A 21302-nucleotide genomic window follows, 5' to 3' on the forward strand; every position below is an offset into this window, starting at 1 on the left:
CAATTTTATCTGCACATTTTAAATCGGTTGACAATTGCACAGCACGACATTGAAAACTGGTGAATATGTTTTTTAGCCGCTAAACATGAAAAATTAATAAAAAATCAATATCTTATGTCATTTTCTTCTCTTTTTTTAAAGTTAAAAGCAACACAATGATATGCAAGATTTTCATAGAATTATTAATCTTACTATATGCTGCTTTTCAAACTCTGAAAATTCATTACTCCAATTTTCATTATGCTGTGTACAATAGTAGTGATTGTAAACATCTGTTCAAACTATAAATCTGCTCTAACTACAAATACATGTGCAGAACAGAAATGTAATATGCTTCATTACATGGGTATCTCATCCCTGTTTTCTAAGATATGGTAGTTTAAATTTTGTATATCAAGAAGGAGTTTTTTTTTGTGGTCCTTTGGAAATTGTTGTCTATCTTGAATGAGTTTCATTGCATTCTGAGCTGGAATGGAATTAAATTGACCAGTCTGATTTATTCTTCATGAATGCCATAGCTACCAAAGGGTGCATTTTGATTTGATGCAGGTGATTGTGGCATATTATGGGGATGAAAAATGTTGGAAGTGACACTATATGCTTTAATTTGACGAAGCAGCTGATGTGAAAATTGGTGTCCAAATGCTTTTCTCTATTTATTGGAAACATGCCCACACAAATAGACAAGGTTAATTTTGGTTCATTGAAAAAAAAAATATATCTGAAATATGGTTGAACATCCAATCAAGTTACCCTCTTCAGTGATGCATTTTTTGAGAGTAGGCCTATATAGCTGTCATTACGTAGTGTTCCAAAAAATGTGACAAAATGATTAACTGTACAATAGGAAGTGACAGAATTGACTTGCCTCTAATTCAACTCGCTCGGTGTCATTGATTATTATCACAGTCCATCCCTTCTATTGACAGGGGCCTCCCCTGTTTCCGAGTGGTAATTTCCACTAGAATTATTCTCACAGTAATCACAATCTCCACTACTATCACCAGCCTTCCCAGCAACCCACCCCCCCCCCCCCCTGGAAGAAGAAAGAAATCGGACTGTGTAGTAGTGGGAAGCATTCTACCTCACTCCACCGCCAGAATACACTTAGCATCTAAATGATTCTGCTCTCCCTCTTGCATCCCACTGCATCAAGACGTCGGCGCATCGGCTGGAAGATTGCTTCCGCAGACCGGTGAACCCTTCTCGGGGAGGGAGAGGGGGAGAGAGTGTAAAGAGAGATAGAGAAGAGAGGCGCATTAGAATCAGGATGAGGATGAGGAGCATGGGACTGTGTCTTCTGATCGGATTTTGAAATCTCTGCTTGTTGTTTCCACACGGAGGAAGACGGGGACCAGGATAATCAAGAAAACGGGGACTCATTTTGGGACACAATTTAGCCATGGTTCCCAGGTATGTCTCCTCCGATAGTCACTCATTAGCCATGTCTCCGCGACTACACATATCGTGAGTAAGATGTCACGTGAGCGAAGGCAGAGATAGGGCGTGTGTACAATACCTACTGCAGGCATATGCTGCGCATATTCATGCTACATGCTATTTACCGGAGCTTAAAACTCTAAATTCCTGTCTTCAGGAGTCATAAACATAGACTGATACGTGTTGGCAGAATTCAGAAATAACCAGGTCATACATATCCTCCACACAAATTTCATTACGCAGACTGTATGTTCATAAGCTTGTAATTCATATCTACTATAATAATAATGATCATAATAATAGTGGCTATTTGTTTAGCACACAGGTCCACCTTTCAGTACCCATGGCGCTTCAAAAAAATAAAAAGATATGAGTGAAAAGAAAAATATAAATAAAAAGAACGTTATCAACAAATATGTGATTTTGAGTATTCTTTTTCATTAGATTATTCTATTTCAATTTTTTTGTGTGTCTTTCTGGAGGAACAAATATAATTTAGTGCGGAGATGTCACAAGATTACTTTCAGACCATTGTCACACACTAGTTTTGCAGTTACACATGTGAGGATGTCAGCAAGGAGGGACTGCATGTGACCATGTGGCAGCTTGTCATGCATTTGTCGGGAACACCGAAAGTTACCCGATTTGCTGTAAATGTAGTGACAACTTTAGCCTCTGCTGTCCAATGCAGTGTACAACACAATGAACAGTCGCAGAAAGCTTAGGACTGCATAGAAATGATAGCTTTAGATATATGGAGCTTTTGCTTCCTTCAATACCATTCAGATCTAATTATTCAAAATAAAAAAAAAGACTTACTTGTAAAAGCCTGTAAAGATCGCCAAGAAGCAGACTGTGATGATGTAATATGTGTGCTAAAATGGACATCAGATAGGAAAGAATTCCCATTATATGTAAAATTATTCATTAGTTGACCATGATTCAGTCAGTGGTTTGCAGTATTGCGATGTTTATTAACGAGTCCAAAAAGATTCTAGTGTTTCATTCTCCATACTTTGGAAAATATATCTTTATAGGGAATATTGAAATTAGAAGCATATAAAAATTAAAAATTCATCGCTCTTACAGCAGTTTATGTGATGTAGGGCATAATTTTTTTTCCAGTTTTTTTTTTTTTTTTTTTGGGGGGGGGGCATTTTTAGAAGAGTTTAAAGATTGCTTGAATAATTAGATAGAAAAAAGTGCATTATTCACATAGACTTTTAACATGCCTTTAACAAAGGCACCCCCTCCCCCTGTAAAAAAAAAAAAAATGTCTTTGCTCTTTATAGAAATTGATAACAGCTTTAACATTTCTTTATCTTATACATGTTATCCTTCATGGCCTGATTAAAGTGCTTCAAGAAACCTTTCCTTTACCAGACTATTTATGATCTACAAAGGGAGACGTCAAGTCTGGATATTGCTTTCCACTTTCACTGTTCATCAATGTTTATATGCCACCGGCCTTCCTGTCCTGGTATGTCAAGCCTAGGATTGCCTTTTTTCCCCCCTTCAGATTAAAGGGATGGTACAGCATTGGTGGAGATGAGAATTGGGCTTTCAAGTTTTTGTGCGATACCAAGAAAACACTTATGATATAGTACAGAGCATACCATTTTAAGAGGAATTCAAAGTTTATTTGGATGAAAATCGGGTTTGGAATGACTGAAACATCCAAAAACAAAGTACAACAAAGCAATCGTAATAAAGTGTGGGTCCCACACTTTATTAGAATCGCTCTTTTTTGGCTATCTCAGCCATTTCAAAACCAATTTTCATCAAATAAACATTGAATTCCTCATAGAATTACATGCTCTTTCATATTTAATTAGAGGTTTCTCATTATCTCACCAAAAAATGTTAGAAACCTGAAGTTAGGTCTCCACCAAAACTATACGATCCCTTTAAAATCATGGCTTAGGCCCTATATATTTCTTGCTTCTCTGTCTCCCTCATTCTGAATGTTTTTGTCCCAGGGTAGCTCAGCTATAGCTTTATTAGATCCCAAATCCAATTAAGTCATTACTTGCAAGGGGTATTTGTAAGGAAAAGGGAATTAATGAGACAGTAAATGCATTTAAATCATTACTCAGCTAGTGTTGTAAGTGTTCTCTTCACAAACGTAGCTGTGAGATGGTGACCTAAAAATGTGTTATGTAAAATGTGGGATTTGTCATAAATATGATATGTATATGAACATATATATATATATATATATATATATATATATATATATATATATATATAACACTAAATAGTACATGCAGCTGTTGGTCTTCATTTTGGGATATTACTTTGGCAAATACACCAGCTGTTAGTTATTCAGTATGTGTTATGTGAAGGTCAACACAGTTGGATGCAAAGAGATGTAATCTCCAAGCTGTATAATTCTGTTCTCACTTTTCACGCCATACATGCTGAAAAAAATGCAAATGAAATGCAATGTGGCAGAGTGTGCATGATGGGGGATGAATGCTGCAGAACACAAAAGTAGCAGTCTACCGTCCATTCAACACGTGTTAGACCCACCCAATGGCAGCTGACCTGATCAATACCCAGTGACTCACACCACGCTTTCTTCTCCGCCGAATAAATTAAAGGCTTTTTCTCCTCCGGATCGAAGCCCCACATCTTCAGCCGACGCTTCTCTTCCTCCAGCTTCCCTGGGCTCAGACGTTGTCAGCCAATTATGCTGTCGAATTTATACCTTTGTCCTGCCAATTAGTTTATTTGCATTTATGAGTGCCTCTGCCAAATTTCAATTACCATTGAAAAGCATGTGTTTTCTGTCAGGGTACTTTACAATTGGATGAAATACTCATCATTTTACAATTTGACTGTGACTGATGGTTAACTGGAAGTTTTCACTGTCAGCATGTCAAAGCTCCCTGGTACGTTGGCTGATCCATCAAGCTAAGTTTCAGAGCAGAAGCACATATTAGAGTGAGGTGTATTCTGGCAAAATTATTGAAATATTTGTTGAAATATAAAGCATTTGAAAGTCATCGCGTCATTGCACAGTGTATGTCAGTCATTATTTAACCACTGCTGACCAAGTGTTTTTCATACTACACACCCTTCATTGGCTTGTGTGTTTGAGTCCTTTCTACTCTGTTCCCATATTATTTGGTGTTGTCTTGAATATTGTTTATTAATAAAAATAAGGAAATGATATGTATTTGTTTGAAAATTAGTATTGTCTGCTGATCAATAACCTTAAGGAAGTTCATCTCATAGCAGCACATAATTTGAAAATTCAAAAAATTGGGGTATCTGCACCCACCCCAAATTAGGGGTTTCAGGCAGGGACAATATACTTTTTAACAGGCAAGTGCCTATTTGTATCACATGCTGTATTTGTATCCTGCTTCTTGTTTACCTATGCTTAAATCACATACTTTTTCATCATATTATTATGGATAAGCAGATTAAAGATGGATTTTGCCAGAGATCGTCCTTACCAGAAAATGGTGCCACAATGTCTTTCATCAGATATTCATTAAAAATTTGATAATCTTATAATCTTTCACATTTCTTTCACATATGATATCACCTTGTGTTGTCCTTCTCTTTAATTGAATAATATAATCGTAATGTATCCCAGCTTTAGCTGTCCAAATTTCTGTACATATATTGCATCCTTGACTATCTCTTTAATAATTGTACTTTGCCAATGTGGTTCATATTTGATCAATCAGCCCAGGCAAGCTGTCAGTTCTGTCACCCTGGATGTATTACTAGCAAGGTCACATCATTTCAATTCAAAGAGCGCTGGATAATGCAGTTATACAATATTGACATTCATTGGAATAACGGTATGGTATCGAATGTGAGAATCGCCGCCCAGTGAGGAAGCAAATTATTTGTATAAAGTTGGGAGAAAAAGTGCATTGTACAGTGCTTTGTAGCAGCCAACATGACCACTGAATCATTTTATATCAAGGTTTCAGTAAAACCAGTGCAATTCTGGCAAAGAGAGAAAGACATCTTTCTCAAAATGAAATATGAAGAGTTATAGATTGAGTATACAAGGTTTTTTTATTGACACATATATATTTTTTTGATATCCAAGGAATCCTGTGTAGACAATTTGGCATTATATGCAGGAGACACATACACACAAAATATGATATGTAGTTAATGGATTTTGAAATGTGCTCAAAGCAAGGTGTTGAATATTTCAAAAAGAGAATAAAGAGTAATCTGCTTTAATGGAATGTTTGTTCCTGGAAAACCCTGGAGATATTTCTTCACACCCTTTGACAAGCTTAGCTACCTATGCTAGTTGTTTGGCTTCGAATCTTCTTTTCTGAAATTCTCGGGTACCATAAAAGCACAAACTTGGTAAAAAGATGATATGATTTTGTGACCACACATAGTCTCTGTGAATTCTCGCCACAACGTACATGGAACCAGTCCTACAGGGGTTAATGCTGATGAACTTCCGTCGCATGTGCGTCTTCCCGCTTTCCGTCTCTCATCAAATTTCCCGACTGGGTACACATGTGCCCCAAACCGTGACGTCAAACTGTATAAAATGAGGTGCGATGAACGGCAGTCTTACCTTGGAATGTGACATCACTTAGATCAAACTATGACCCATCATGGTCTGCTATTATAGTGATAGGTCTACATTTTGTGTTATCTCTTCCACAGAGAAATTGCCAAAATCATCAGCTTGCCGTAGAGTATGTTCACCGTCAACATACACTTTGGCTGTGCATTCAAATTGCCATGAAAACAAGAAAGAATACCCATGACCACAACTATTTTTGGTGTATTTCTGAATAAGAATTCTTGTCAAATGACACTTTTTGTAAATAACAATTTTACCTAATGAGACAAATGTTGAGAAAATGAGAACTATAAACAGATCTGCGATCACTTCTGCACACTTATAGATGAAAACATGATTTTTTTCCCCCAGAACTTTGTATGAAGGAATCAACTTCCCCAAAGTGCTCTACAGAGTATAATGCTATGATATTCTGTATATACCTTCAGTGAGGTTATACAGAAAGACATCTTTCAAAAAAAGTATAACATATTGCTGACATTTCTCATGCTAATTCAATGATAATACTATGCAAACAACACTGTGCAACAGAGACAACGCTTTGTTAACCCCATTGAGGATGAGTCCCGAGTATACTCGGGCAAGTGTCTATGGGAAATGTGTATTGTAGCAGAATCAAACCGTCCTCAATGCATGTTAGATGTCTAAACAACATTCAGAGAAGTCTCAAGTTTTAAACATTTCTACAAGATCATCTCAGATCTCTTTGTGATTTAAAAAAAAAAATATTGTGTGTTTGTTCATTCAGGTGAACAGCACTGTGCAGATGTTTGCCATAGAATCTACCATTTGATTGATAGTAAGAAGAGCAAGTACAATTTAAATACAGTAGGTGCCAGGCAAAGCTGTGGTTGGACTTTGGAACTGAACTGTGTTACATTGATTATCAAAAAAAAAAAAAGATGGCTCTTCTGTATGAATTCTGTATATACTATCTTAAAGATGATGAAGGAACATATTGTGGTACTAAACGATAAAGTGAGTATAGTTATATGTTGCCCTCATGTACTCACACTATTGGTTCATGGATTTGGTCTCAAGGTAGCATGAAATGATGGTCCATGTAGAAGGCACGTCACAGTGTTCAGTACAGGTATCACACATTGATTTAACCCGTTAAGGATGGACTGATTTTGCTACAACGCGCATTTCCCTTAGTATACTCGGGACTCGTCCTCAACAGGGTAATATATTCAATATGCCTGGTTCCCATTGGCAATATGTTAATGAAGGAGAGCCTTTTATGTCAAGGAACCTGGCTGACACCTGCAATAGGGGTACAACTAAATTTGATGGACAATTTCACTTCTGATCTCCCAATTCATAGCTAGCATGTATGAAACTTAACACATTTAGGTCATTCTAATGAAAGGCATTATCTTTGAGATTTGATACTAACTACTGCCTACAGAATATGATCTATGATCTATGATAAGTTCACTTTTAATACCTGATATTTGGAGGGCCTTATCACAGCTTTTGTGTATTCTTACTGGTCTGCCATCTGATCATCCATGAGACACAAACATGACTGTCAATATTCCTGTATAAAAAAAAAAAATCAGTGATATTCCTAGGAGCATTTGGAAAATTCTTGTTTATTACGTGCGACTCTATCTTAGGCCAAAATGATACCTGAATCAGGAAAGCTTTTGTAGTTTATTGTCAGGAAAGGAAGAACAATTTTCAGCAGACTGAGAATGAGATATGACTGATTAAAGAAATGAGATTTACCATTTGCTAGTTAATATGGATAATAGTCTATGCCATTTGTTTTCCTAATATCTGTCCAGTTCTACATTGAGATACACAAGGTAGTTGTTAGATAAGATGATATTTCAATCCTATAAAAACATTTTTCTTTAGAGATGGTCCAGTTCTACATTGAGATACACAAGGTAGTTGTTAGATAAGATGATATTCCAATCTTAAAACATTGTTTTTAGAGATGTGGTGACTAATTCAAAGCAGCACAATGTACAGATCACTCTGTGAAATTGAGGACTGCGCTATACCAGCACGTGGGCATGGCCGGCAGAGTGTGTGGATGTGTAAAGTCACTGGAATCCAGTCGGCTTACAATCAATGGTGATGCGTCACAGCCGCTCTCAATGCCGGGTTGCCATGGCGATCCGGTGGATGAATCATCATCGGTCATGCTCGGGGGATGGGCAAAAGGGAAGGCGGAAAGTGATGCGGAGGAAAGTGGGAGGGGTCAATTACAGGTGAAAAGGAAGGCACAAGGGTGTCTGCGACCAGAAAAATGGCGCAAACAATAGGATTCAAGAAGCAATGAATATTATGCATAGCCACTGCTCAACAAGTTCTGATTGGTCGAGAAAATATACATGACCATTTAGCCTAAACTTGCAAAGGAAAGAGAGTATCTTGACTGGCAAGTCCTGCTATAGTAAATCATTACATGAATTCTGTTCGTATTCCTTTATTCCACACTAGGCTTCTTTAAATGTTGACTGTCATGCATGTACATGCATGAAAGTGGATGTTTTTCTTTGTGAGCAGAGGGTTCCTTGCTCAATGTGAATTCCCAACGTAATGTATTTTAGACAACTAGAAACTCCTGTGCAAGTGAAAACAATATACACAAGAAAGAGACATATCTTGGTATGTGTTTCTATGTCCTGATTTATCAGCACTTTTACTGGCATCAACTACATATTCAAGCAAAGGTCATTTGTAGTGTTGGCTGTTTGTAGGCAGCATTCTAGTTTTAATTTGCCTCATAGCCCCAGTGATGAAACACAGAATGATGCAAGTGTGTGTGTGTGTGTGTGTGTGTGTGTGTGTGTGTGTGTGTCTTTTGCACAGTTGAGGAGAAACAGTCCAACTCTGATGATAAGAAAGATGCGAGCAGTATCATGTCATTTAATGACTCAAGTGGAGATAGCGTTATGTGAATGAATTATTCAGCACAGGAAGAATATTCTAGAACAGATAGCCCACACAGAAGCTGAAAATGCAAAGCTGCCGACAAAGATCGGGATCCGAAAATCTTGTGAGATTGTGTCTGTAATTAAGCCAATTTAAACCTGGAATGGTGGTGACACCAGCAATTTTGATTTTATGATACCATTATTAATTCAAGGGAGAAGTCAAGCAGGTAACATTCATCAAAGTTGGCTGGAAGGAATCAAATTCATCAAGCAAAGTACCTTGGAGATATTTGTCTTGTGGATAGCATCACTTAATTATGCATTGTGTGGCCGTTACTGGGTCTGGCAATATTCTTAGTCATTTACCATGCCACATACTTTTTCTCTGGTTGGCAGTGGACTGATGATAATGAGACTTTTGGTAGATGTAATCAGTAATGATTGAATTTCATGAACACCTCAGCTTGCCATTGTGCCGGTATGTTGATGGATTCTATTAGACAGGATATTGGACTAGTTAAAGAAATAATGCTGTTGAATTCTCACATATTACCACAGTACATGGTTAGTGATTGTGCCCAGCAAATATTTTCAGTGTATGCATTTCTTATCACTCTGTCTTTACATATATTAAAAGCTCAAATCTATGTGATAACAAATGCTGCTGTGGAACTCTGAAACTATCTGTGATAGTACATAAAAATATAAAGGAATTTTTCTGTGACAACATCTTTGTGCTTCAGAAATTGAATAAAGTCAAATTTCCATATTCAGACATATCATACTGTAAGTCTGGAAATTTTGGGGTGCATTTAAATTTCATGAATGTTGCAAGAGCCAAGATTCGAGAAATTGAAATACATGCGAATGTTCTTGTCTAAATGATGCTATTTGCATTAAATGCCAGTGGCAATTTGGAGGAAAAAAAAAAATCATGCTGCAAATATATATCTGACTTGACAGAGTGCTTAGTTACAGTGGGACTTGAATATGTATGTTTTTATATTTTCTGTCAAAAAGTAGGTCATGGCAGAACCTTGACTGGATGAATGCTTTACCAGCCCAGTGTATTTCACAGATGCTCCAGTGGCTTGCTCTTTGGCTTTCCTAGGCTTTTTTTTTTCTTTCTCTTCTTCTACCGGTACTCCTTCCATCCTACATCCATTTTTTTAGGATACAGAAACCTAATGTATGTACTCGCCTGTTGGTTCATGGGATTGTATGTGAATCTGTGTGTGTCAGGGTATGCAGTATTATCCCACCAGTGGCATATAGAGATGGTGCATTCATGCGTGCCTGTCATCATGCACACACACATGCACACACAGCTTGTGGCAGACCCAGAATTATAATGGAACCCTAGTGTTTACATTATATTGATCCATGTCTACCGCAGATGGTGACTTACTGGCTGGCTGTGAGAATGTGTGTGTACGTATGATACACACTGGAGTGCCATATATTGGACTGTGTGTATAGAGCATCTCACTTGGCCTATGTATGTGCATGTGTGTTTATATGTGTGTGTGTGGGGGGGGGGGGGGGTGGTGGATGGATGTGTGTTGGGAGATGTTTCCAGATGTCCTTTGCCCTAGCTAAGTGCATACATGACTTTGATAGTAGCAATTTAATTATGTGCTGTTAATTATAGTTTGGAGACCTTTAATAATTCACCCTCCCCCCAAAAAAAAAGAAAAAGAAAAGAAAGAAGGTATAACAGATATATCATATATCCCCATTTATCTCTCTCTGTTCTAGCATTTTCCCTAGCATCTTTCTCTATCTTTCTAAATACATTAATTTGCCTTTTTACTCTGGCTGCCTTTTGCATTCAGCCCTGTATTATTCAATACATAATATTTCTGTTCCTTTTTTAATACTTCAGACTTGAAAGATGTGATAATTTCATTTTGTTTTCTTTTTTCTTTGACGTGATGTGTGAATGTTAATCTTCTGATTGGATTCAGTGGTTTATTTATTTATTTATTTTTTTGATAATAGATTCAGCTCTGTGCTATACAGGTATACTAATTTCAACATATGTACTTGTAGTCCATAAATAGCACCACCTGCCCTCTGACTGAAAGTATAAGCAAGCAGTATGTCCACAACAACTCATAGCTGGATGCTGTGTAAAGTAGATCACTGTATATGTATGTGGTATAGATATATATCTATTTTTGCAAATTTTGCATGCCCAGTTGCTTTTTTTTTTTCGGGGGGGGGGGGGGGGAGCAAAATTAACCACCCATAAAAATATTTCCTCCCATAGCTAAGATTGTGTCGTATGAGGATTATGTATCTAAGGTGAGAAATCACTAAATGTTCTGTTTATCCATTGAGGATGGGCTTATTTTGCTGTAACACACATTTTCTATAGACACTTGCCCGACCATACTTGGGACTAGTCTTAGAAGATATTGTGTCGACCCGTGCTCGCATTGATCATTCTCATTTAACACATGCTTATTTATTTGCAGCCGAGAATCCTCTTCGGTGCATATCATGTGGTTGTTTATTTACGGTTAAACACATTCAGCTTGAATATGTGGAGTTCACTCACATTTGCACAACTTATTACAATGTTCCTGATTTGTTAACTCTATTTAGAGACGTTTCACGTGAAACAAATGTAGCTTTTGTAAAAGCTATCAATTTGTTTATTCAGTTCTAAATACATGTAGGCAACTGTTTGAATCCTAATCACAACAGGTATACCCTTGGGCAAGGTATCTTATGCTAATTGTTTAGTCTTTCAGAGGAGACTTTAATGTCGGTCCCGTGTAAAGGAGAGCCACACCATTTGCATGTTAAAGAACCTATTCACTTTTTGAAAAGAGTAGGGAGTTATCCCGGTGAAATAGTTCACTGTTTTTAGTTAATACATTATATGAATATTATGATTGAGATGCCCATTATTTTTACTGTGCATGTTAAAGCTGTGTATGAATTTAGATTAAAGGGATAGTACAGTATTGGTGGAGATGAGAATTGGGCTTTTAACTTTTTGTGAGATAACAAGAAAATACGAAATGATGTAGTACCGAGCATACCATTTTAAGAGGAATTCAAAGTTTATTTGATGAAAATCGGGTTTGGAATGACTGAAACATCCAAAAACAAAGTAAAACAAAGCATTCGTAATAAAGTGTGGGTCCCACACTTTATTAGAATTGCTTTTTTGGATATCTCAGCCATTTCAAAACCAATTTTCATCAAATAAATGTTGAATTCCTCATAGAATTACATTCTCTCCCATATTTCATAAGAGGTTTCTCATTATTTCACCAAAAAATGTTAGAAACCCAAAATTAGGTCTCAACCAAAACTGTATGATCCCTTTAAGCTAAACTGTCCGACACTTAAATAACACTTAACGTGTTGATAGTGTCGTTAAGCATATCAATCAATCAATTAATGGGTTAAAAGGAATGAATAATAGTTACATCTCATTTTTTCGCTGTCCTTCTCGATGGTGAATTCAACCTCTTGCAAAATATGGGATACACTCGGTGTGACCCACATAGACTCCTTGCTTGCTTGCTTTCTTTCTTTCTTTTTTCTACTAGCCAGGTCAGGGTTAGTCATGATTGTATGGAGAAGATGCTATGATTCACTCAGCAGCCTGGCCACAAATGTTTGTGTCTCTGTCTGTTTGTTCTTTTTTTTTCCACTGTTATTCTTTGATTGATTACTATCTAGTACTTATCACTTGTCAGATCCTCTTCAAAAAATGAATAGCCCCTCTGGTAAATGACTCACTTACAGAGATTGATCATTGTTAAAGTCCTTATCCCTTTATTAATGATCATGCTTTCATTTCCTTTTCACTTCCATTAATCTTTAGATGTTTAAGATTTACCAAATACTTCATACATTGTAGGTCAATTTTTGTTGTGCTATATTCAGTTGACTTTGTACTTCAGATAAAGATTATGATGATTAATTCTACAATCGCACTGTATTTCGTATGAGGTAATTTGACAAGAGTTTAGACAGTGTAAGCCTTGTTTCCAATGCTCTTGATAGAGGAAGTCTTTTATCCTTTCCTTATTGCCACGCTAGATAGGTATTCAAAAGTGTTTGCAAATCTTTACACACCAGAAGAGCAGATCTGAGGAAAAGGTTGAACCAACGAGTGTCTCAAATTTAAGGAGATGAATTCCTTAGCTGGTTTTTGAGACAACAAAGTTGTGGGTTAGTATGGATCTTGGGTTAGTGTTAGTCAACTGTGCGCGTGTTTCTGAAGGTGTGGTTTAATTTACATTATGTGCAACATATGTTATAGTAGAGATTGGGTGTGAATGTATAAATTGTGAGGTGCAATAAAGTTATAAGGAGGTTGCATTCCTCTGTCTCCTAGAAGGTAGTATTACCTGGATATGTCTAAACTCCATCATGAATGTTTCCATATATGTTAATGATGAAGGGAACATCCATCATCCCAAGTCCAGTTTTCGTGCTGTTATGCTCTATGTTGTAAATTTTCTTCAGATCTTAAACTGGGACATCCCACGTATTGCCACACGCAGGTACTGTTCATTGCTTTCCACTGTAACTGCCGTACACATTCAAATGCTAAAACGGTCCGTCTGTTCATACACTGGCCGTCCATCAATCGTGCTACCAGCCATTAAGATTTTCTGGCAAGTGGAAAAGAGGAGTCAATGTTGTATGTCGCAGGGAAATAAATCACAATGATAGCAGCAGTCTGTGCAGCATTGCTCACATATGAATTTAATCAGATTACATTCTATATGGTCATGTGGTGGTGAACTTTTGCAATTTTGTTTTCAAAGAGACTATTGCACAACCCTTCTGTGGAAAGAAACCTCAATATTAATTATAATAAATGAAATCAAATCAAATGAACATGTATATTTGCATTCCATTATTGCTATCTATCTCATAACCTGTTTATGCTATGCAAAGGATCGGCCTTTTAATATCTCAAAAAGGGGGGGGGTGACTATCAAGTGAGCAAGATTCCATTATACCCTTTTTTTGTGGTTGTTTAAGTGTCTTGCTACCCTTACAAAGACTTTGTTTGCCTATTTTGCTCTTTTTGTAAGTCTAAAGTAACCAGGATTACAAAAGAGCTGTGCACTTCATGTTTGATGACAGGGTTGTACATTCTCTGAGCTTCTCAGCATCCATATCCGACTTTGGTGTTCAAGTTTGCCTGTACTACAAAAGTATGTCTTATTTGTGTCAGCATACTTCTGTATTGACATTTCGGAAAGTAAACTGCAGCTGCTAACAGAATGTCTAGAATCTGTGAGGTGATATGTCCAGGAGAGCTACCTATATGGTCTCTACTGGCATTCCATGACGATGAACGGAAGCATTTTCATGTTCCGAGGAAGGAATGCAATGATGGCACCCACATCCTTACACCAATAAAGACCCATCAAATACATGCACCATTAACATGCATTCCTGCTGGGTTGTGGAGTTAGCCTTCTTTCCAGGTATCTATTGCAAGGTTTTGTCACCATGTTGGTGAACTCGACAAATTGTGAATCCAGACAATGGTGCATTTAAACTTAGAGATGGGTTTGATGCATATTGGTACAATGTGTATATGTGTATGTGGCCATAAATTTCATAAGCTAAATAACACATGCACTGTATTCCCAACTTTCTGCAGAAATGGAATGTCAAACTATATGGCATTGTGGGCACTTGCTTATCAATATTCTGTTCTGCATTGTGATGATAGATATGAAAATATCTCAGTCAAATCAAATTCAAGTACTAGTGTCACAAAGTAAATATGTATATTTGAATCTATTTGCTTTAGCTTTGGCCCTGTACACAGGAGAATTTTCTCTGTCTTGAAATATGGCTTGGTGCACATCCAATGACTATCTTGGTAAATACAGCATGTTGTCGTCAAAGTCCACAGTCTTTGTCCCTTGTTCAAAGCTCTCCTGCATCCAACAAGCATTACTGTCACTCTTCAATCGTGGCAAAGTGTTTCTTGATGTGATTTTCTCAGATCACCTTGTCATCGATAATATATGAAATATATAGAGCCAAAACTATTTCTGTCCCCTCTTCCCCCTCGTATTTGGGGCCCCATCTTTCAAGTGCGTGTAATTTCATCCCTCCATTGTGTCGGGTCACGATCTGAAATTGTCTGGTATTTGCAGTGTCAACCTGGGATGGGATGGGCGTAGCTCCGAAGAGAGCGAGGTGAGAGCTGGTCAGTCAAAGGTGGAGTTCGTGGGAAATTGAAGTTAGTTTGTGGCTTCGTTTTCATCGTGTCCAGGAGGCCTGGACTAGCCTGGGAGGATAATATGTGTTTCTGCTCTCATGTCTGCACTCGAATGTGAATCATAAGCCAAGTTTTTCATTTTCAGAATCAGTTTTTAGCTGGTGAAGCATGGAGGGTACCTCAGCAAAGATGGAGCGGTATGTTGAACGAGGACTTGCTAATAATTCATATACTGATCAGCTGTTGGGGATAGCTGTTGTGGAACACAGTACCAACAAATCATCAACATTTTTTAGCATATGAATGTAGAATCTTTTAGGTATCATGATATATGGTGTGATATTTATGTGATATGTCATTATTTCAGATTGTGTTTTGCATTCATGTATGTTGATATATCTCTAACTTTGATGGAGATACCTTATCTTACATCATGATATTGATCAGACACAATATCATCATCTATTTGTTAATGTTAATAAGTGTCAAACATGACAATCTGTGTAGAAATTTTGTATGTCAAATGGTAAATCTTGGTTTTATTTCGTGTGGTCCTATCAATAGACCACTTTATGTTAGTTTTCAGTAAACATTTTCTGTTTCTCACACATCTTTCTCAAACATTTTGATTCTCTCCTTTCCTTCTCTGTCTCTCTCTCTCTTATCTGTCTTTCTGTCTGTCTTTTCTTGGTTGCTGGCTCCTCTAATATTCCATCTCTCCTTCTGTTTCCTCACTGCGATGTAAGCAATAGATGGAAGCAAATGCATGGTTAGTTAAATTCAAGTCTTGTGTCACAATTTTGTCTCCAAAAGTCATGTGATGAGCACAACTCATGTTCATATAAACTGTAGGGAGATAAGTGTCTGCATTTATGTTCTTGAACGTGAAAGCTCAGAGATGCAGACATGTTTAATTTAGTGCAGGCTTCTTCTTTTTTTTTCTGGGAGATCTGGCTGTGCTGTAGTGTTCTACTGATCAACTGAAATTAGATAAAGTATTTAGTTTTTGAAATGTATAGGTGCTGCTATTGTTCCTTTTCACTTGTATTGTAAAGCAGAAAGTCTAGGTCTAATTAGATGAAAAAGCTGTGTGTTGAAATTGAATTTATAGCTCCTTTATGAGAGATGCCACACCCATTTATGAAGTTCCCATTAGACATTTGACCTGTAATGAGCATGTCATATACTCCTCTGATCTTGTATAACTTAGATTGTTAGTAGCCACAAAATTGCTGCCCATCGGGCAAACTATGCGCATGAGGGAGAATGTAAGTTGTAAGCCCACACACAGAGCTTGTATCTCAAAATTTGAACAAATATGTCTTATGCTCAGGGCATTATTTGTCGCTTTTTAAATGCTTTATATTTTAGGGTCCTGTGAGCTTAGAAAATATTGCCAGTCCAAATAGGAAGCAGGTTTCGTGTTTCAAGAATCTGTGGATGATTTCCACTTCAGAAAGCAATATATCTGCCTCCTTGAGTGAACAAAATGTGTTGAAGAAATTAAATGTGCATTAGAATGACAGTTTTGTTCTCATTCTCATTGTTTGATGAGGTTGTGATTTGAATTCTGGCCAATGTGATAGACTTGATACCAATGAAGAACCTCTGACAGTGAAGAAAGTATCGAATTTGTAAGGAACTCCTCTAATAGAGATATGCAGGCATGACCAAAGATAACGGTACTCCTTGAAGTTGGTTTATTGCTTTATTACTGGTGACATTCCTCCACCCCTCACAGTGCAGAAAACAAATGGAAAAAATTTTGTTTAATATTCATGGGCTCATCCCTCACAACCTGTTCTGTTAGAGTGAATTATCAGACAATCATGTTCTGTGGGTATGTTTATAGCTTTAGTGTTGGTAACCCAAGTGTGTTGTACCCCAATGCATATTTAAATAGCTTGGACTAGGCAAATATAGTATGTGAGCACATTTTATTAGTCTTGGTGGCTCCATATCATGGTATTCTAACAGAAGAAACATACAGAGTCCTACCACCTGTTTGGAAAAGAGATTAAGCCTATAAACACTCTTATTGCAGCTAAAATACCCCCCAAAAATACAAAAGAAAAAAATGTCCTCACATTTTGAGGTTAAAACTTATTGATGAACATAGAATTCTATTCAAATTCTTTGTGGGCATGTGTTTGACATGAGCAAGGAGAACTACACATATGTCTGTTTTGTTTTCTGTGATCAGCAGTTGATAGAGTACGACGGCCTTAGACTGATTTTAAAGCTCTGTTGCCTGAAATTGGCCATATTTTTTTGGCCTGAGAATTTCTGTAAATAACATTCCAAGGCCAGCTGCAACCAAAAAGTGTTAGGGAACCTATGTGATTTTGGCAAATTTATGGAAAATGACATCGATATGATGGAAATGTCAGTTAGGGTTAGTATAAGGTTTCAAATCTTGTTATAGCAATGCAAGATGACTGTAAAGGTAAGTTGATTGATACTTGTACATGAATCCTGCACTTGGTGCATTTTATGAGCTAAGGTGAGGATTTGAGGATCTGACAAGAAGGTATGGTATTATTTTTCTGTAAATCATTCAGTTTTACAATGACTTTTTCTGACTCAATGACAGTTAATATTTCCATCTAAAAGATCTAACTGGACACCACTTTGATTTTCCAGATTACTGAAAGGAGGTACTTCATGCGAGGTTCTGACAACTGCGTCGGCGTCATGGCGTCCCAGAGCCCCGTCGTCAAGCAGATAGACAAGCAGTTCTTGGTATGTGGCATCTGTCTGGAGCGCTACAAGCTGCCCAAAGTACTCCCATGTCTGCACACATTCTGCCAGAAGTGTCTCGAAAACTACGTGCCATCAGAGTCCCTTACCCTGACCTGCCCCATCTGTAGACAGCAGTCCATAGTACCCATCGAGGGTGTGGCAGGTTTACAGTCTAACTTCTTCATCACCAATCTCATGGAGGTCTTAGAAAGACCTGAGAGCAATGGGGGCGGAGACTCTCCCATTGGCGATCAAATGCTTTCCTGCGCAAGTCATGAGGGGGAGCCCTTAACGTATTACTGCGACAACTGTGAGACTGCCATATGCGAAGAGTGCACTGTTACAGAACACTGCGATCACAGCACCGTCCTCCTAGCGAATGTCATCGAGGAGCACAAAGAAACGTTGCGGAGTATCCTCGAGGAAGCCAAAACCCAAATACCGCAACTCAAAGATGCAATAGCGAAAGTGACCTCAATATCAGAACGATTGTCGGAGAAAAAAGCCAGTGCCGAATGTCAGATCAGTGACTCCTTCAATGCCTTGGAGGAGGAGGTCCGAGGCAGGAAGACTGACATGATAAAGGAGCTTGATGCCGTACATAGTGCAAAACAGAGTGTGCTGCAGAGACAAAGGTGTCTGCTCCAGGAGAACCTCAACAGTATAGAGAACAACTGTGATTTCACGGAGCAAGCGCTAGCCAGTGACAATGAAACGCATGTTCTCCTAGTCAAAAAGCAGATGCTTAGTAGGTTACAGGAATTATCCCAGCTCACTATGCAACTGAAGCCGGAGGAGAATGACTATGTAAGTGTGTCGTGTGACATTGATTCCATACAGAAGAGCATTGCCAATATCGGGCTTGTGCAGTCAAACAGTGCCGTCCCACACGAGACCGTCGCCAATGGTGAGGGGCTGAAGAGGGCAGTGATAGGTGAACAGACGGCGGTCACGATCACGTCGAAGAACTGCAGGGGAGTGCTGGTGAAGACTGGTAATGCTCCTCTCACAGCCCAGCTTAAAACACCAGATTCAAAGACGGAGGATCTACCAGTCTTGGATAACCGGAATGGAACCTACGATGTCGTCTTTACCACGCAAAGAGAAGGTAGCCATAGTCTCACCATTAAGCTGTATGACGAACACATAAAAGGAAGTCCATTCAAGCTCAAAGGTTGCAAGGATGATAGTTCTGTTAGTCCCAAATCTCCTTCAGGAAAGATTCCAGTCAGGACTAGTGTGAGGCAAAAAGCCACCCGCCGGCCTCAGAGTGCCAGCGGTAACCTTAGAACATATCGAAGCAATAACCCCATTGAGGATGACCTGATATTGACCATTGGGACACATGGGCGCAACAAGGGTGAGTTCACTAATCCCCAGGGTATTGCAGCTACTCCCTCAGGAAGAATCTTGGTTACTGACAGCAACAACCAGTGCATTCAAGTCTTCCTAAACACCGGGGAGATCAAGCAGCGCTTTGGTATTCGAGGACGTAGCAACGGACAACTCCAGCGACCAACAGGCATTGCGGTCAGTAACCACGGCAACTACATTGTAGCTGACTACGAAAACAAATGGATCAGCATCTTCAGTCCAGAGGGAAAGTTCATCAGCAAAATTGGCACCGGCAAACTGGTTGCTCCAAAGGGTGTGGCCGTAGACAACAACAACAACATCATTGTGGTGGACAATAGAGCAAGCACCATCTTCATCTTCTCTCCATCAGGGAAAGTCCTGAATAAGATTGGGTCAAGGGGAGCCCAGGACCAACAGCTGTGTGGTCCTCACTTTGTGGCCGTCAACAAGGAGAATCACATCATCGTGTCAGACTTCCACAACCACTGCATCAAGGTCTTCGACATCGACGGTCAGCTCATCACTTCGTTTGGCTCCAGGGGAGAGGGAAATGGTCAGTTCAATGCTCCAACAGGAGTCGCTGTGGATACACTTGGGAACATCATTGTTGCCGACTGGGGCAATAGCAGATTACAGGTGAGTTTGCTCTAGGAATATACCAGGGAGATGTTCTAAATTGACAAATCAATATTATCACAATCAATTAAATGATTTCAGTTTGTGCTCCCGCATACCTTAATAAGTATAAGCAATTGACAACATAACCATCATTATTGAAAATAACCCTTTCTTATCTGCAAAAGTTTTAGTTATCAATTTTTGTATCTTATCTGGTTACATTTTGATGGATTTTTTTTCCTGTACTATTCAAATTCATCATATAATTTTCCTTGATTGCCTAGTTGAAAAACATACGAGTTAAGTAATCATCTTCAAGCTTTGAAAAGTTTATTAGCTTGATAGTTCTTTAAACACAGGTAGATGGATACTAATCTTATTACTACATTTGTTGAGACTGGCCTGTGGATCAGTTAGGAAGAGGTAACAAGAGAGCATCATCATTCCCGATCTTTTACCAAACCTTCGCCAGACGATAAGAACTGAGTGAAGCAGTATATTCACCTTTAAGTATGACACACATAACTTGAAAGGCCAGTCTCATGCAGCAGACCTATTCACACAATGTCTGTATTTGCCATCCAATTTACTCCCAAGGTGTTTGATGCTAGCGGCTCCTTTGTGTCATACATCAACACGATGGGGGACCCTCTTTACGGACCCCAAGACATCTGCATCACCAGCGACGGTCACGTTGCAGTGGCCGACTCCGGCAACCATTGTGTGAAAGTCTACAAGTACTTACAGTAGGAGGTAAAGGAGTGTCCCTATGTTCCCTGCAGAGGGCTTCTTGACGAGTTGTTTAATATAGCGCCAGGTTCAGAGAGACACAGCTGGAAGTATTAGGCTGTAGGTGGGACTAAGGAGGAATATATGTACTAATTGTGGTTGTAGTCTGTAGGCATGTTGAGAGGTTGTATATGTAGTGTTTGGGTCAAGGCATATGGTATTCGGTGTGTTGTAGCTTGCAAATTACGGTAGATAATACCAGCTATTCAAAAGTACTTAGTAAAGAGAGCTATGTGTGTAGAGTATTGTGTATGGGTATTCAGAATCAAAGTGCAGTAAAAACAAAAATGAAAGTAGCCTTATGTGGTAGAAAACACTGTAACATATACAGTTGATCAAGATGTACACATGAATATATATTTAGGGAGTAGTAGTACACGTCATTATATTTTGCCATGCTGTATGTTCCTGCACAGTGCATGTCAATAGAATGTATGCATGGGCACCGCAATAGCTTGCATGCTTCATTTATGCTGTACCAGTCTGCACTGTGTTTTGTTGTTACATTGCATATAATATTGCATATATCACTAGACACACTCTGATACTGTCTGCGTCTGTATTCCACATCATGTCACCTTGATTAGTGTTGTTGGTGTGCAGTGATTAAATCACTGATGTATCGAATCATGCGTACACGTGTAGAAAGAAATGCCGTCGTTCG

At 38.5% G+C, this 21302-nt stretch overlaps 1 protein-coding gene across 2 annotated transcripts in view; it reads left to right on the top strand.

Moving 5' to 3' along the window:
- LOC139722277 (tripartite motif-containing protein 2-like) overlaps positions 1-21302 on the top strand; it is an 89740-nt gene that overhangs the window by 56791 nt on the left and 11647 nt on the right. The window contains exons 1-3 of one of the 2 annotated variants that reach the window (XM_071633586.1): positions 1137-1413; positions 17777-19867; positions 20447-20602. In XM_071633586.1, coding sequence (XP_071489687.1) covers positions 17798-19867; positions 20447-20599 — 2223 coding nt within the window. In that variant the 5' untranslated portion in view covers positions 1137-1413; positions 17777-17797 and the 3' untranslated portion in view covers positions 20600-20602. Of the gene's footprint in view, positions 1-1136; positions 1414-17776; positions 19868-20446; positions 20603-21302 lie in introns of those variants that run through there. The other variant, XM_071633585.1, reaches the window with a different exon arrangement.

Source organism: Diadema antillarum, unplaced genomic scaffold, assembly GCF_040938485.1.
Source record: "Diadema antillarum isolate AM-2024a unplaced genomic scaffold, OU_Dant_1.0 scf00000162, whole genome shotgun sequence".
In the NCBI taxonomy this organism is placed as follows: Eukaryota; Metazoa; Echinodermata; class Echinoidea; order Diadematoida; family Diadematidae; genus Diadema; species Diadema antillarum.